Here is an 18,318-nt window from a genome sequence, read left to right on the forward strand (position 1 = left end):
TTTGGCAAGTCATATTGACTATTATAAAAACTAAAAACCCAACACTAATTTCAATCTAAACCTGCTTTTAAATCTGAAACCCTCCCCAAAAACCCTAACCAAGCAAAATCCCCAAAACCCGACAGTATCACAATCCAAACAGTCATTAGCGTTCAGGATGGACATTTTCAGATTTCAAGTTTCTCTAGGTTTTCCTGATCTGTATGGTGTGCTTAAGCATTATCATCTTTAGAAAATTGAAGGAAGCAAAGTAGTTTGAACTCAGGGAAACAAGAGTCTGGAGATGAAGCAAATTTATTGTTCCAAGTGTTGAAGTTAGGGAGTACTTTAAATCCACAGCCACACGGTATTGTAACACGGTATATATATCATAGAGCCTTGTAGGTAACCCACAGTTTAGAAAATCAAAGATGCCCCCTGCATAAAGGACAGGCAGAGAACAGCATCACTGAGGTACTAGTCCCATTTCCTTCAGGCAAATTACTGCATAGATATCTAAGGTTAAGGAGTTCTGACATTTTTCTGAACAGCTTTTACAGTATCGTAAGGTAACATAATGAAAATACATTGTATTTGAAACCAAAGAGCAGCATATTAGACATGCACTGGTAGAAAACATCCTGTGTGCAATTTGAGATGTTAAAAGTACCGTACACAACTTGGATGTTAATCTAAAAGCATACTCATTTAATTTGACTTCATTTTTTGTGGAAAAAAGTCTACATGGTCTCATTCATAAAAATGGAATTCTCAACATTCAGCTGTGGTGGGTATAACACGAACATACACAGTCTTCATGTTCAAGTTCTTCATGGAGATGTCCTTTGTGATCTCTGAACCAAAACAAGAGAGAAACAGCACACAGTTAGTGCTCTTGCTTACAAGTAAAACTAACACTTTTTTTTTCTTTATTCAGACAGTTCTACTCGTTCAGTCAAAATGGGATTTGGACAGAAACTGCTCAGCTCAAAATTCCCTCTTGTTAAAGGCCGGTGCATTAAAGGAAGGGTCAGCACACATCAGGATTGCCACTGCAAGAGTTTAAGATACTGTTCCAGGTTACAAAGCAGAATTTTTTTAAAGCCTATGTCAGCCCACAGCTCCCAGCTTCACATCCACACAGAATAATATCTAGTTCAGAAAATTCTTTTATAATGCAATGGTATGAAGTCAATATTAACAATACAACACAATGCACTGAAAACCAGAGTTCCTTATAACTATTATGTAAGAACAGCCATACAGAGATCCATCTCCTCTAGCATCCCATCTCTGACAGAAGATAAAACTATGTATGAGTGGAGGAGTAAGAATAAGAATATGCATACATTAACTTGAGTTCTATACGTAAAGCAAGGATTGTAGCAGTATCTGCTGAAAAACTAACATTGCAATCTTTTCGAGTATGCTTGAAGAATTTCGTACCATACCAGATCAATTCCCCAAGTCTTTTCATAGCTATATGCACATAGTTTGGAACAGGAATAGGATAAAGTCTCACCAACAAACCTCTTCTAAGGATATAGCATATTTCCAACAGGCTGGTTCAGGGTTTATAATTATTTATGAAACACAAACACAGAGTAATCGCACTTTGTGGCTACAGAAAAAGTCACCTGCAAAGTTGCTAGGAGCTGGAAATCTCTTTCACTATTCTTGCCACCTTACAGAGCGTTTTTCCCAGGAAGTTAGATGCTTGCTAGCTCAATGCTTCCCAGCACCCGTCAGTTGTAGCAAACCAGCCCAATGACAGAGCAGATTGTTTTGAATACTGGGAGGTACAGCTTTGGAACAAAAGTAATCTGAATAACAAATACATCAAAGATCTCTCTGCTAAGAAACTTCAAAGTGGTAACCACAAATACATCCACTGAAACCAAAGCAAAAGCATATCAGGGGGTTATGGTGTTACTCTGCACACTAGAATCCCTGGAGACAACACAAGCAAATAAAAGAATTTTGATTTTTGGCACTAGTGTTAGCACAAATGACAGATTAATAACATTCAGAATGGCTGGGTGTTTTTTCAGTAGAAACAGTTTTGTAGTGTATTGCACTGTATCACAGGACTGACGTCTGATACTGCTCTCTGTCCAGCTGACAGAGACCAAGGCGCTGCGTGTGTGGTGGGGGAGGCCAGTCTGTGAAGTGCATCCATGGAGATAATGTAAAAGCTGTTTAGTTTTCAGTAACATGACCTCCAAGGAAAAACTGACCCTAGAAATGGCAGCAAGGAGTTTTGTTTCCATGTAACAGTACGCACGCTCCTTCTAACATTAAGGCCTCCATCCTTCTTCGAAAAATGTTTCATTTTTAGAGTGAGCAGATATAGTCTGCATCGACATTTAAAAGCCATCTATTAATTAAAGAATTAAGAAGCCCTTATGGATCATGATGGTACTGTTTTTAAGGAGTTCTCTTCCAGTGTCGTGCTCTGCTTTAAGCAGCTGAATACCCATTTACAGAACTACAAGAGTGGAGGTATAATCCAATTCAGCAATTAGGGCTTTATTCCCTCATTAACCTTCCTTCCCTCCCCAGGAAAATGTTACAACAGTATGTCAAAAAGTTATCTGGGTCTGCAGAAGCAGCCAAACAAACTACAAACTTGGTCTCAAAGTATTTTTTTAATTATTTATTTTATAAATCCTGAAAAATGAGGACCTACATGAAGCTACTATTTTCAACAGTATTTAACACAATAATTACAATTAGAAATTGGAAACTTGATTTACCAATGAAATGTAAGGACATCCTCCTTTCTGTGCCAATTCCTCCAAAGGAAGGCTTTGAAATTAGCACATTAAAAAGCATTGCCTGCATCCCGAATATGTCTCTGAATCAGCTACCTGTAATGCCTGTTTCAAGCTCACGAATAAGCAATGCTCACCACTTTGACATTTATAGAATGTTCTTCCAGTATTCCAAAAGGGCTGAAAACCACATTTGTGTCTGAGAAGTTGGCGAGCTTTTGTGCAATAGACAGCAGATGCCCAACTGCCTGTACCTGACAACATTTGTAAAAATGTTTTCAAAACTGATAACTCATTTTCCACCAAGTGATTTCTTTTTTCTTTTGAAAAAACAGGCATCAACCTTCCAATTAATGGGTTATTCTCAAACGTTTCAAATGGTTAACAGCAAATAATTTGTTATTTTTAGAATAAACCATAAAATAACTACTCAAGAGACTGCACTTTTCTTGTTTTGAAGGTAGGACCTTGAAATATAATGATAAAAAGATGCAGAGGGGATTACAAAGTTGCAACAATACACATAAGCATTAACTGAACTAATGTTTTCCAGAGGCATCAAAGTACTTGTTTTATATGCAGCACTTATTTATCATATAAAGAGATCTGAAGATGAAGTACGACCATTTCAGTGTTTACACCATTAAAAAAATGTTATTAAAAGATCTGCATGGTGAGAATTAAATCTGAGATAGCAGAAGCGTCGCTGTATGGCATAAGCATGTTAGCTACACAAATCAACCTCCAGGACCAAGGTCTCTACATTCTGAGTCTCAAAAAGACCAAATGGGTTGGTTTAGCCTTTGAAGAGTTATCAGATCTGATCTTTCACATCATCATGAATTGTCACTTCATACACTTTATTTAAAGTTTTAATAGCTCTGGAGAATTCATACTACAAATATGTTATAGTGATTTCCCTTTTAGGTAAAGGCATGTTAAAAGTCCTTACTTGAGACTTATAGGCTATAAACTTTCCTGTTTTGTCAGTTACTTCCCTCTTTCAAAGCTCGAAAGTTTTCTGCAGTAGTTATTTTAGTATCTTAACTGAGTCATATGCCCCTGTGAACCCTTTTGCCCTGTAACAATGATAGAAACAAAAAACCAAATAGGTATAACATCAATTGCTCCTGAATGGCTAAAGTCCTAGTCAGCAAGGTTTCGCACATACATACATTTTCTGTTTATGCAAGTGAAGTGTGGTTGATATCTTTGGTTCTTACACCTTGTGCTGTTTCTAAACACTGCAGTCTCCAGTTCTCTCTGTTTGTTAACACCATTCAGCACATTATTTTTAGCATTATCTCAAACTATCACTAGAAAGTCTCATCAACATTTGAGATCCATTTTACTTAGAAAAATGGCTTTTGAATAAACAGAGTGCAGGTCACATGAAACTACAAAAAAACCAAACCCAACCAAAAATTCCCAGCAGAAGAACCCACACCTTACTTGCTCTGATTCTAATCTATCCTCCTTGAATGCCTTCAGCCCAGGTGGAGAGCTAAGCGACCCCAGTTTTAGCCAGCTACACTGGAGAGCACCACTCCTCCTCCCCTCATCAGCTGACAGGCACCTCCCGAGGAAATTCATCCCATCCTAGATCAGATAGCTAGTTTAAACAAGATGTCTAACTTCTGGACAGGTAACCTAACATGTGGCACGATAAGGTTAAGTGCCATGTATCCTTCCCAAAGCGCTTGTAAATCATGCCATTATGAGAAGCTAGAGACAGAATCCTTTACATCATTTCATTCAAAGAGTTGAATTTTCCTGAATACACAGAAATATCTGGGGTTTTTACCATGTAGTTTCCAATCCATTCTTCCTGTCAAATAAAGTCCCAAATCTTTCTCAAGTCCAACTTCTCAGCACTACAGGTGGCTACATCTTTATTCTTGTCTTTCTCATGAATCAGAAGTTTTTGTTTCTAAGCCTCACCATCTGTCTATGGTTTTTGGAAGATTCTTTAACATTTCAGATACGCGACTGATGAAGCTTCCTGCTTCCCAGGTATTCTGAATGAATTGCAGCTGCCGTACCCTGCCAAGTCTGAGCTACTCACACAACTCTAAAATAGATCCCATACTCTTTTTCCACCCACTTCCATTCTCCAAAAGGGAAGGAAAAAAAAAAATCTGCAACAATATGAATGTTACAGGAACTATTTGAACAGGTTCTTAAAATATTCACACTTTAGACTCACCACTTCTAGGAGGAGATTCACTCTCTCTGCTTAGTCACAGCAGCATGTAACTACCATTTACATCGCTGACTGACCTTTCTATTTCAAAAGCAAGAAACTTTTACAGAACTTGGCCATTTCATGAAGGGAACGCATTAAAGCTTTGAATTTCTAAATGTATATGTGTGCTTAAAGGATTTCACTAATTAAATATTGAATTACTGGGCAAAATTAGAAACCAATGTGTAATTAGTGTGCGTTTAGTAATTAAACTAGATCTCAGGCTACATTAGCTGCTCCTCAACAAAAACTTCCAAGTATCCTTGGATGAGCAAACCAAAAGGTTGTGCTTACCCTGAGTTTGCGCTTCATCCAGGAACAATTTTAGCCTCCTGCTTCTCAGCCCAAAAACTTTTGCCGTTTCATGTAGGAGACCGTGGTACGTTAATCCATTCTGACCAACAGGGTTTTCCATTAGAAGAGTTCCCACTGTTCCTTTCTGACATTCTGAACAAGATAAACAGTTGAATCACTATTGGTGAGGAATGATACTATTTCATTTATCTTGGTAAATCGAAATTTAGGATTTCTTCTTCCATTTCATCTCTCTCTCTTCATAGTGCTGAGTAATTACCAATACCAACCTACTTACAGATATTCACTAAATAAGTTCATGAATTATAGAGTCAGAAGTATAAGTGCTTATTAACAGCTTGACAAAAGAAAACTTTGCAGAATTCTTTACATGGGTCAACAGGATAAGCTAGAGACTGGGAAACACGAAATATTTCAACAGAACACACGAGCCACTAAGAACTACAGAAACTCACAAAGCACCTTCTGATGATTAAATCCCCCGTTAAAAACACATTTTTGGCCCAAGTAGGTTCCCAGTAGTGACAATAAGATTCCACGTGGACAGTCCAGACAGGACTCATACCAGCGCAGAGGTTAAGAGCAAGTTACTGACAACATAGCTGTTCCAACGTGAGGCTTCAGAGTAGAAGGTACATGATTAGCAGCTGTGAAACAGAATTACATGCATGTATCTGTACTCCAGATCAGGTTAATAATACAATTCATTTGGCTTTTAAATAGCACTAAGAAACGTTTCACAGGCTGTTTACAATGTCTCAGTAAAGAGCTGGCTGCTCCTTCATTTTCGGTCAGTTTTAGACTCGGCCTTCTAAAATAGGCTGCACAGGTGAGCTGATGGTCAGAAACAGGAAAACAATGCTGAAGGGCTCACGTTTAAATGCTGTCCCTTCTCTCAAACTGGCTCTCTTTTTTCTTTTATGCAAAGAGGGAGAAAAGCTGAACAGAAACATTGTGTTTATTAGAAAGCAAATACTAGGAAAAAATAAACAAAATCGCCATCTACCAATGAAAACATAAGTACTTATCTTCATCAGTGAGCAACAGTGTCCAAAACTTGTATCACAAAAAGCTCAGCCGGTAAATGAGAGATCAGTATCCTACATACCTTGTGGTTTTGCATTCACTAACTGCAAGTTGATATACTGGCAGAGCAGAGCATCAGGGGAGCTCATCAGAGCAGGTGCTGACCCTGTGGTCACATGTAGAGTCTTTCCGCTGAGACTAAGCAAGTCGGTTTTGTTTATCAGTTCTGAAAAAGAAAATGAGACCCGTCAGGCCATTACAGGGAAGCCGAGGTCCCATTCTCACTCCATTAGCTGCCAGAGAGTCTTTCTAACTACGGATTCCACTGTGGAAGCGTTTCCCTCTCCGCAATTCCTTCCTCAAGAAAGAGCATTTCTCCATTGTGAAAAATGGAATTTGTGCAGAAATGTTTTGTTTTCTTAACAACAGAGTACTTCGTCTGCTGTGGAAATTAGCTCCTACGTAACATTTCTTATGCACATAAATATACAACATGATTACTTATGCAATAAAAACAGTTATTTAACTTAAAACAGGCAAGACATTATTCACTTAAGCCAACCAGTTCTATCTCATTAAATTAAGACCTATGATCCTTGCCTGTACCCTGACTTCCCTGGCTGAAGCAGCACTGGATATGTGTTACCATGCAGCATCAGGACACTTCCCTCATTAAACTCCAGATGACAATAAATGTAACATCAGTGGCTGGTGAGCCCATGAATAATGCCCTCTGCATTAAGATTTGTGTTTGATGTCAACAACAGCTGATGACTCAGCAGATGACTCCAGCCATGCATATTTAGAAAACGGTGGAAGATCAGACCCAAAATAGGACCCATGTCTCCAATAATTTTTGAAGTAATACCAGCACCCTGAGAGCACTCGGATGAGAAACTATTGAGGTTTCTGTAATACAAACAGAATATGTAGGGCTGCATTCTGCACTACCTACGTGAGCAGCTGCCTGTCTATCACAGAGGTAAAAAAAAAGCTGCTGATAGCCACAACATTAGAGATACAGAGAAATAACATCACTGCCTGCTACAAAGCTTTTGCAGCTACAAAAGAACTCCAAAGACCAAATCCAGGAAGAATTAATGAATTTAATTTCTTGTAAGAATTGTGCATTGTCTGTACATACGGAACAGGCACATCTGTCATCTCTTTCCAACAGGTTTTCATTCCGTATCAGCCCTATTCGCATGTCACGGAGCCTAAGCTTTACAAAGCTTATTTTCCATCAGTCCATCTGAATGAATTTCAAAGGGGCAGAAGTGCCATTCCTTTTTCCAAGGATGTTTGTAAACTTAAAAACGGAAAAAAACCCAAACAAACAAAAAAACCCACCCCAAAACCAAACAAACCCCAAACTGAACCAACCAAAACCACCACCCCCACCCCCCCCAAAAAAAAAAACAAAAAAAAAAAACAAAAAACCCCCATGAAAAGTAATCACAGGCTACAAGCTCTCAACATTTTGCCAACTGCCACAGAACATCAAAGCACGATGCACTGTGGAAGGCTTATAAGACTGCCCTAAGGAAGGATGAAGACCTCAGACTGCATCTAAGATTCTAAAATGTTATCTTTTAAAAATCAAATTTTTATATATATATAAATAAAGCTTTAAAGAAAAAGGCAAAACTTCATTGCTGCTTCTAAAATTCAGTTGTCAAGAATGAAGATTTTACGATGATGGTGGCCATCCACCAGCTACCCAAACACTTCTTTGGTATGTTTGAGGTGCAAGGCACATGCTCAAGCACAGGAAGGGGCTTTGCTTTTGGTTTTATTTACAGGAGAGTAAGAGAATAACTAAATTAACAAGTGGAGAGGAATGAACAAGATTTCATCACATGGAAAGGGAGTCAGCAGCAGGTTTTTCCTAGCGCAACCCTAAAGCAGCTTTGCTTGCCATTTACGTACAATTCATGGGTAGGAGACAGCACGAGTGAGCAGGGTGCTTTACAGAGCAAGAAGCACAAGGCTCAAAGAGCTTCCAGTTTGACACTACCCAGTTGCTGGGATCTGTGCAGATCTCTGGAGGGAAACAGGGCACGAGCTACAGTAATGGCGATTTGCCTATTTAACAAATCTAGCATTTGGATTACAGGACTGCTGACATTTTCACAAGGAAGAGCCCGGGTCCAGTGCTGTCAATTGAGTCGGTTCATATAACGCTCTAATAAGAGCAAGAAAAAGAAAAAAAGTGGATCATTTTTTCATATATAACAATACACTTGAAAACAAGCAGGTATTACAAGTGCTCATCAATATTAAATTCACTTTTAAAGTCAATTCTCCCTGCAGCTGAGATTTAAGTGGTAATGCTCTCCTAAGGTACCTTACAGCCTCATGGCTTTTTAAAAATTAAAAAAAAAATCTTTTTGTACTCTTGTCCAGAAAACAGTGCTCTGAATAGAATTTTTTAAAAAATTAGCCATCTGAAAATCATAAAGATGAAATAAAACTAAGAAGTTTTTAGGGGGATTTTTGCCTCACCTTCCTTTCCCCCCCCTTTTTAAAGCCCTACGTGATTTACAGCTTCATTTATTCCCATAAAGATAAACAAATTGAATTTTTTTTAAATAGGTCTTTTTCAATATGGGCTACTTCCATGCAAGCCGAGTGCAAGTCCAAAAGCATTCCCAATAAGAAGTTTAGGAGTTTTCAGCTTTTCAGCAATCTAGAGCAAAAAGAAAGTCACAGACAACTCAGCTGTTGTTACCGTCTGACTTGAGCCCAGCCTCTTTCCTTTAAATGATTTTTTTTTTTTCCCATGTAAAAAGAGACAAATTCTATTCTCCGTTTCTGAAGGTCAGTACAAATCCCAGACCCTTGCTCAGTGTTTGTGCACTTACTCAAAATATATCGATGCACTGTTGGGGAGGAAATGTTTATCCCATTATTTCAATGTTGCACTGAAAAACAGGGACATGACATACTGTAGCCTGCCTTAATACAAGAACTGCCTGATTTTGTGCCATTACGCAACCCTAAGTAAATCTTCATTACAATTACAAAACAAGATAATAAATTACTGCAAGTAAAGTGGACAGCCCTAAAAACCACAGGAAGGAAAATAAGGAGCCAGAAATAAGGTTTTACTGGGTCACAATTTTATTAACACACATGGGAACAATTCAGCAACAATTTGTCTGGAGTGCGTGACCTTTCTTTGCAATTCCTCTATGATAGAGTGGCTGATACCAACCCCCCACCTTACCTAAAGAGACCTGGGAATCACCATTAGGCCTCGCCTAAAGAGGCCCTGGAATCATCATTAGACCTCACCTAAAGAGACTCTGGAATCACCATTGGGCCTCGCCTAAAGAGACTTAGACCTCACCTAAAGAGACCCTGGAATCACCATTAGGCCTCACCTAACATTACCCATGTGAAGGCTGGGCAGATAAAGCAAAGGGACTGTATCCAAACCAAACATCAGGAATTTCGGTTCTATTCTCTAACATCTTTAAGAGCCGTTTTCTTTGCACGTGCCTTCAACCCTGACTCCTGAGGGAGCCATATCTTCTGCTGATCCATACTTACTTGAGATCTCTGCCAAATTGCAACAAAAGTGAATTTGATAATCTAATCTTTCCAAGGGAATTTTCACGTTGTTAATAAGTGGGCAGGGAAAAAAACCCGCTCTGCCCAGACCACTTAAGGAGAATGAAGGTTAAAATCAGCACACCAAGATGCAAAGTCCCAAAACGATACCTAGACAGCAAATGCAGCATGGAAAGGAAAGAAATAAAGCCCTCGTTACTACTGCGGAAAAGAGCCTTTGAGGAAGAGGGAAGGTTTAGATTTTCTTTACCACTTCCTCTAGGAATTCAGCATTAGTAGCTTGATGCTGCATCCTTTTGCCCTGTTAGTGGCAGAAAACAAACCAAATAAGTAGTGAAACTGCTTATAGTCTTAATGAGATGAGAGTTTCCCAACCCTTCTTGACCTTTTGCAGGTCATCTCTTAATAATTGTACTGAAGTAATGAACTGTAATAATCGTACCATAATGAACTGTAATAATCGTACCATAATGAATTGTACTAGTACGTACCCACCTCTGTAGGCACATACCACACTGCTATGAAGTATATCATTAATATTTGGAAAATTATTTCAAGGAAAACTACTTCATCCTTTAAAAGAAAGATAACCGAAACTTGAGGAAGATACTGAGGGATCCAGAATTTCCTATAAATCATAAATCATCTGTAATGGAAAGCAGAGAATAATCATTTTGTATGACAGAACTAATCAGTTCAGCTGAGCACAACTGGGAAGGAGGTTTCATCACAGTGAGGTAAGTGCATTACATCCGATATGAAAAACCCCAAAACGTTCTTCTAGAAATACTTTCATGAAAAGACAAGTAAAGAAAACTAAAGATCGAGATGGTAACCGTGACATTACAGACTCAAGTAAGACTATTCCCCCTGTGATGTCCCAGGTAGACACAAACTGGTGATCCTTGGCAGTCCTATGGGCACCCCAAAACAGCCTTTCGCAACAGCCAATTAAAGTATCTCCTCCTTAGACGTGGCTTCAGTAATATTTCTACAAAAACACACTCGCAAAAGTTTCTGCAGCCATCCAATTACCATTTTTGCAGTATTCCATCATTTCTGTGTCACTCAATTTAGACTTAATAATGGTGTGGAACAGACAAAGTTTGAACTTCAAGATGTGCCTGTAAACAACCCGAAGAACACACCAAGAGCTCACCATTACTGTTCAAACATCTCTAAAGTCATACCACAGCATGGCCACCACCAGTACTCTACTCTCTGTATTCATCCACTAAAGTGTTTGGTTACTAAGGTAGTCTTGTTCTCAGTGTGGCGATTTCGAAGTTGTAACTTTTCCTGATGTACTGAAATATTATACATAATGTAATAATAAAACAGCATCTTCATCTCAGGGGAGAGAATGCCAGTTTGCTGGTAGGGTCTCGTAGTCACTAATTGTAACATCTTTCATAATGTTTTTCTTCTCTGTTTCAGCTATATTATCTTTGTAATGAACAAAACTATGATACAGCCTGTAACGCTATATATAATCCATAGATGATATTTTACATTCTCATGCCTTAACAGAGGCCAAGTTCAAGCTGCAAAAATATTCCAAAAAGAAATGCAGAGATCCTCAAGTTTCTCTAGGGTGAAAAAGCAACATTTTTTTCCTCTACAGACAGCAGTTTGCATTCAATTTAAATTCTCACCCTGCCTACTGAGGCATCAGGGAAAAAAAAGCATGCAAAAGCTGACGGCAGCTTGCCATCAATATATAGCGTTGCCTGGACCCGATGGAAACACTTTCTGAAATAAATCAGATTTTGTCCTGATGAGAGCTGCAATGGAAATAAGACAACAGAAGAGATGAGCATCATTTAGCAGCAGCTTTTGGAAACATTTTGATGTGACTATAAACACAGTCTCATAAGCTAAGTACTATAAAATAGAATATTTCCTTATGCATTTTCTTGTCATTTTTGTATATATATAGAAAAATTATACAGTAAATAACTCCTAGCTGCTGCTAGGAAGACTTTCAATTTTCCTTGTCATACTCCATTTACCTGTTTTTCCATTAAAAACTGTCAGTTTTGAATTTTTAAGACCAAAAATGCAGGAGACAGCATCCACAAGTCCAGTGAAGTTCAAGGTATTATCTCCTTTTGGATTTTCCAGCAGCAACACACCATCTAAAGCCAAAATTAGGAAATTAAAATGCAGTTTGGAAGCAACATCCAAGTTTCAATGCTTTTCTAATGACTTCTTCTAATTACTTCCAGTGAATTTCTAAGCTACCTTAAAACTGGCAACACTGCATCTTCCAGAAATTTTTGTAGTATAAGAAAGGGAGAGGGAAGAAAACAGGGAAACTGACTGAAGTGTACTTCAGAGTCAGAGCATGGAAGTTATATTTCTTTTTATCAACAAAGCAGCCAAATTTTTATGTCACTGAATTATAATCCAGTAGTATATTGATTACAAACTGACAGACTGTGTGCCCTCTGAGACGTTCACCAGCTTACATAGTTACGTTCATTATTATTCAGTAAGTAGCTTTGTAACCATGTTAAACAAGGCACGCTTACTTTGACGCACAAACTGTAAACATGTGTAGGAAAAAAATATTCCAGAGAGTGCTTTTAGTTTTTTCTCCTTTTGATACATAACTCAACCTTGTAATACTTTTAACAATATCACTGCACTCATCTTTTGGTTATAGTTAAGACATAGTTATCATATTCTATGGTTTAGGTATTCTTTCCAGCTCTATACTTAATATCTGAGTTTTGCCAAAACCAGTATCCCCTCCACAGAAAGGCATCACCTACATGTACAGTACTACATCAAGCGTTGAAAATTCTCAGGGTACACACTCTGAGCATGGGTGAACATACATGCACACACACACAGAGTGCGTACGCCTCCATATAGATATTCACATACAAACCCTTCTGCAGAATATAAATAATTCGTGTGCACACCTGCGTATTTACTTTAGGTCCACATCAGAAGACATCATGGACAGCATGTGTTTTTGCTTTTAATAAACTTACTTTCAAAAAGTATTTAAAGGTACTATTGGAAGGGAGTTTGCACGATCTTTCAAACAAATTCACGGCTCCAACATTCATCCCACCATTTTCCAAACAGTCTTTTAACACCACCACTGACACATCAAACCCGGTACATTCCTACCTTGCTCTGTCCCATTAACACAAACTTTGAGGTTGACATAGGCACAGGCTGGACCAACACACTGACACAAGCCACCTCTGACGAGTGTAATTTCTAGCTCCGATCCCTTCAGCTGAAGGAAGAGGAATATTATGATTATTTGAATATTGTTTTATTAAACAAACACAACAAAATATTTTCCTTAAATAAACATTAAGATCTTGTCTTATTATACTAAACGTGACTTACAATAAAATAGCAACTTTTGCCACATCTTCCCTCAGAGACAGAGCGCTTAAAATATTAATTTGCCTTTAATATATGTTAAAGATATAGCAGTATTTAACACATAAGGAAAACAGAGTGGAACAAGCAGCCTGATCTTCACAAGTGATGAGCAGTGATGACAGTCTCCCAAAATATAATCCCAAAGTGAATATACTTAGGAGAGGAAGACTCTTCCAGGGGTAAAGTCAGCGTATCTGAAGACAGGACCCTGCTCTCAGTCACTGTCTGGAGAAGCCTTCATCCGTCTCCAGGGGGCTACCGAAAACAGCCAGGGGTACTGGCTGCCTTGACACCAAGTCAGCCTTTGTGAATATCTCCCCCTTAGCAGTTAGTGGACCAAGTAAAACTTCAAAGACCCCAACAAGAAATGGAACAAGTATCTTCCTTTGCAAATGAGACACAGGCTGAAGAGACTTGAGAATCTGTAGCAATACTACAGAAACAGACTTAGCTTTAAGATTGCTTTTTCAAGCATGAGTCTCTTCTGAACTAAGTACAGGTTGGAATTACTCCTGCACCTATACCAATTTTCATGAGAATCACACTTTAAAAGACCTCTTAATTAAAATTTTTACTTAAACAAATATCATACAGGGATCACTTATATGAACAACTGGTACTAAGCAGCCATTTAAGCCAAATTCTTTGTAAATTCAGAGACAGTCTTTGGTAAGAGTCAGAGTCCAAAGAGTGAGCAGACAAACTTGGAGGTGCCACTCTGCTGAGCTCCTATTACAAAGTAGGGAAAGACACTTATGGAGCAGCAAATCTCATTTTGTGTTTATCCAGTTCTACCAGCAATTAAAAATTCATTTTTCAAGTAGCTGCTTTTCCTTCCCAGTATTTTCTGAGCAACTGCTGATTTTTTTTTCATTGTCTCTCAGAGCAAGTCTCTGGGAGAAGAGTTCATAATTAAAGCCTTTTATCAAAAATTGATCCAGCATAATTTCACAGAAATCCTAATCCTGAATGTAATCAAAATACTTGTAGAAAAGACTGACTGCATTTCATTTTTGTCCCAGTCTTCACATATATTCAGCTTCATGCAGACCTGTTATTCCTTTCAATATCTTCCAGAAATTTGGTGCAATGATCCTGTCACAGTTGACTTAACTTAGGAACTCACGTGTGGAATTACACACCTCATTCTTTTAACTTGCATCTGCTTTTATAGCTGAAAAATCTATATAATTGTCTATGTAATCATCACTGTAAAGCATTTTCCACGTCAATGCTGCTTATCAACCCCCACCAACAGAAGACAGTTGATGCATAATTCAATTTGAATTCACATCTTCATAGTCTTTGTGCCTGAAACTGCTAGTACAAAATGCAATGCAGTTATGACTAATAAAGACAACTAACCATGGCCATGTCTGCTCCACCAAACTACAAATTCACTGCACACAGCTGCAGCTATCCTCAACTCTCCACAAAGGGCCAAACTTCTATGCTGAAAGGATTTCTAAAGAAGGGCTTTTTCATTGCAGACATTTTTATTCACTGCTCAATGTGACAAGCTAGCTGCAGCAGAACACAGAGTACAGAAACATCTGCCCTAAGCAATCCATCTCTGCAGTCCCAGGAAGCACGACTTCCAAGGAAGACTCCACAGTTGCACTAAAAATCTCAGTCATCTGTTTCTCTCTGCAACCTCTATTTTAAAGTCTGTGACTAACAGTTCAGAGGCACAGCAAGTCTGTAAGCACGGTAACCATCCAAACGTGCAGAAGGCAACCCATGGGGCAAAGACCACAGATTCACTCCGTGGGGAGGTACTCTGTAGGGATTGAGACTCCTTTAAGTAAAATAGTAACAAACTCTGCATTTACTTACAAAGTTTTCCTTTGCCTCTGTTTACCATACATAAACTGTCTAGCTTCGGTACACAGAACTTGCAGTAACTCCCTGCTAATGTTTTTGTTCAAAAAAACCTCCATGCCCAAGGTTTTAAGCGGACAGGTAGGCACTCTCAGCTCTATGACTGTTACAAGATTATTACGTTTCTATAAACTTAGCTATCAATTGCAACAGCCACACAGAACTGTCTATCATATATAGTCTTATTTCTGCTATAATTATTTAGGTTTACACAGTCTGAAATCCGACATTTGTGCAAATGCATAGCCACAAACGTCCTATCTCCGCTTTACGTACTAGCTCATCATTTCCAAAACTGAACGGATGTCTGGTTTTTGCTGACATCCAGACAACAGCTACCAATGGTATCCGTAATAACCAGCACCTTCTCTCAGGGCAAGACTTCATCTTTACGTAGACAGCATTATTTAAAACTCATCCAACAGCCTCATCTTTCAGCTTTCCACAATGTTTTTCTGCACTAGAATCTGCTAAATTAAGATTTAGAAAACAGAAAAATAATAGTGGGGGGGAACCACACTTGCACAGGCATGAAAGCTTTCATGGAAAGACACAACATTAAAGCTCATGTACTAGGCAATTTCAGAGGCAGGCATTCAGACAAGTGTTTCCCAGCACTATACATTTTTTTCCAGCTGGTTTTACATTCTAATTCACATTTGATGCTGACTTAACATCAAACTGTCCGTCAGCAGTATCCCAATCAAATAAGTAACTAGAAGAAATAGCGAAATATTTTCACCGATTTCTCAGCCATAATGCTCTCCGCTTGTAGGTAGTGTCACTAGATTGTTTGTCACTAGATTAAACTAATAGTTTTTAAAAAGGCCAAACAGAGCTTTGTTTCAAATCTGTACAACTTTAGAAGTGTAATTAATAAGTATAAAACATTTCCTTACACATACTGTTATTAAGATGGATAAAATATGCCCTTTCCTTTCAGCTATTCTCAGACCCCCACGCCATTCTGTAAATCAGGTTCTAAGTCTGATATATCATAAGTTCTTGTCTTTCTGGTCTAGCATGACATGTAGATTGAAGAATATTTCATCCAAAACTCTGCTACGAATGCCTTTGGAATAGACTAAGTTTGAATGGCAAACCATGGCAAAAGTATTCTCAAAACATGTCAGAAGGAACAGGCAAAGAAAACAAAGGAAATAGTTCAAATCTGCTGCTGAAAGAATAAGCCGATCTGCGAAACTGCATTGTTACAAAAGACTGAACTTCAGCAATACGGGGGAGAAAAAACAAGCATCCTCAAACATTAATAACTGAAGTTGGTCTTAAGCCAAAAGGCAAAATTTAGCCTCAGAGGAGAACATTTCCAATACAAAAGCATATTAACTTAAAGAAATCAGAGCAAGAATATTTTTGCTGTCTAAACAATGCACAAATAACTCTGTGTATTAAGCTTACACAAATGACTACCGAAGATATTTATTTTGGTACCCAAGCAGCTTCATTTTCAAAAATACTACACGTACAGAGCCCAACTATTTTCTTTTTTAAACCAAAAAGACTTAATATGGAAGTTTATAAATATGAAACAATATCCACTATATCCCACAAATAAATATCGACATACAATTTTTCTGTAATCGAAGCACTTTGTTTCGTCAAAAGCAGATAACAAAATGAACTATGCAGTCAATGCTTTTTCCTTCTTACTTGGGTTGTTTCCTGGATAAGAACTTCTTTTGAGGTAGGCACTGGGTAAGGCTTCAGGGCAGCCTTTATTGTTGCAAAAATGAAATCCATATGTTCCTTAATAACAGTATCCAGGTAGTCACCTTCTGGATGTGATCTGTAGTACACTGTAATCTCATCTGTAGGAACCAGATTTCGCTGTAGGATACACCAAATATACTATTAATGAGAGCAAGATGACTTTCACATATACAAACTAAAAGAAGGATACTTGTTGCGTTAGAGATAAAAATATCTTAGAAAGATATTTACCAGACATTTGTTAAAAGTTTCCACAAAGATTTAAATTAAAACAATTCTTTTGTCAGAAGGGCAAGAAAGAGGCTTGAAACATGGTGAGTTTTTCTTCAAAAGATAATGACGGAATAGCGTACCTTACTCAAAATGTCGCGCTTCCAAATTCAGTTACCAACTCTCCCCCTTAGTGAGCTGAAAGCCTACCAAATTTATTAAAAAGCTTTTCTTGACGCACAAGAATTTTACTAGCACTTACACATCCTGTTAGCCTGAAATTAAACCCTTGGCTCTTTATTTAACAATTGCTCAATCAGTGGCATTTTCTTAACACCCACCAGTCTCCAAGACATTTTGGGATTGCTTTGGAAGGTGATGACCAGGCTTTTAAGTTTTCACGCTAGTTCTGCCACATCTCACATACTAACATATACTTCAGAAAAGGAGCAATTCATTTCAATGGTACGCTTATTAAAGCTGAATTAGAGCAAAACTCTGCTTCAGTAGGAAAATGGTTTCAAGGGAAAAAAAATAGCAGCACCAAGAAAACTTTACTTCTAAAATCTGCTAAAAATAATGACTGCCTTAATGCCAGTAGTAGTTAACTGTGGATCTGGAATCTGTGGATTTTATTACGTGCACACTTTTACAACAGGAGTGGGAATCAAAGAATGACAGAATAAATGCACAGTAGCATCATGTTAATTATTAGGCAAGATTAAGTATTTTGATATTCATTTAAGTGAAAATAAATATGACCTTATGCTCTTACAGAAGTAAATTTAAATCATCCAGTAACTTATGAGAGAGTTTTCTTTTCATGGCCATGTTCCTTCCTGGTTTTATTTTATATGGATACCAATCGATATTGCTTTTTAATCTATATTTTTATATATAACTATAAAACTATAACTATAACTATATATAAATAACCATATAAAATAACTATTTTGGTACAAATTTGTCATTTTCCAGTCTTATACTGGAGATTCATGCAGTCTTAACTGTACAGTTATCTTTTCCCAAAACCACGTCCCATGAAAATTTTCTCGGCACATCATTTAGAGCTCTTGCAAGATTTCTTCAGGCATAAGCCTGAAAAAGATACATATTCTAGCACATTGCCACCAAGTTAGTCAAGTAGGAAAACCCTACATATATCGTAGA

General features: G+C 37.9%; 1 protein-coding gene across 1 annotated transcript in view; it reads right to left on the minus strand.

Annotated features, from left to right (window-relative positions):
- Positions 1-276: 276 nt before the first annotated feature.
- The window catches only part of IARS1 (isoleucyl-tRNA synthetase 1), a 111,633-nt gene continuing 93,591 nt past the window's right edge, over positions 277-18,318 (minus strand). The window contains exons 30-35 of the mRNA XM_072875570.1: positions 16,879-17,055; positions 13,060-13,171; positions 11,928-12,053; positions 6,422-6,565; positions 5,293-5,445; positions 277-833 (exon numbers count right to left, since the gene is read on the minus strand). Coding sequence (XP_072731671.1) covers positions 751-833; positions 5,293-5,445; positions 6,422-6,565; positions 11,928-12,053; positions 13,060-13,171; positions 16,879-17,055 — 795 coding nt within the window. The 3' untranslated portion in view covers positions 277-750. The remainder of the gene's footprint in view (positions 834-5,292; positions 5,446-6,421; positions 6,566-11,927; positions 12,054-13,059; positions 13,172-16,878; positions 17,056-18,318) is intronic.

This window comes from Ciconia boyciana, chromosome 11, assembly GCF_034638445.1.
Source record: "Ciconia boyciana chromosome 11, ASM3463844v1, whole genome shotgun sequence".
In the NCBI taxonomy this organism is placed as follows: Eukaryota; Metazoa; Chordata; class Aves; order Ciconiiformes; family Ciconiidae; genus Ciconia; species Ciconia boyciana.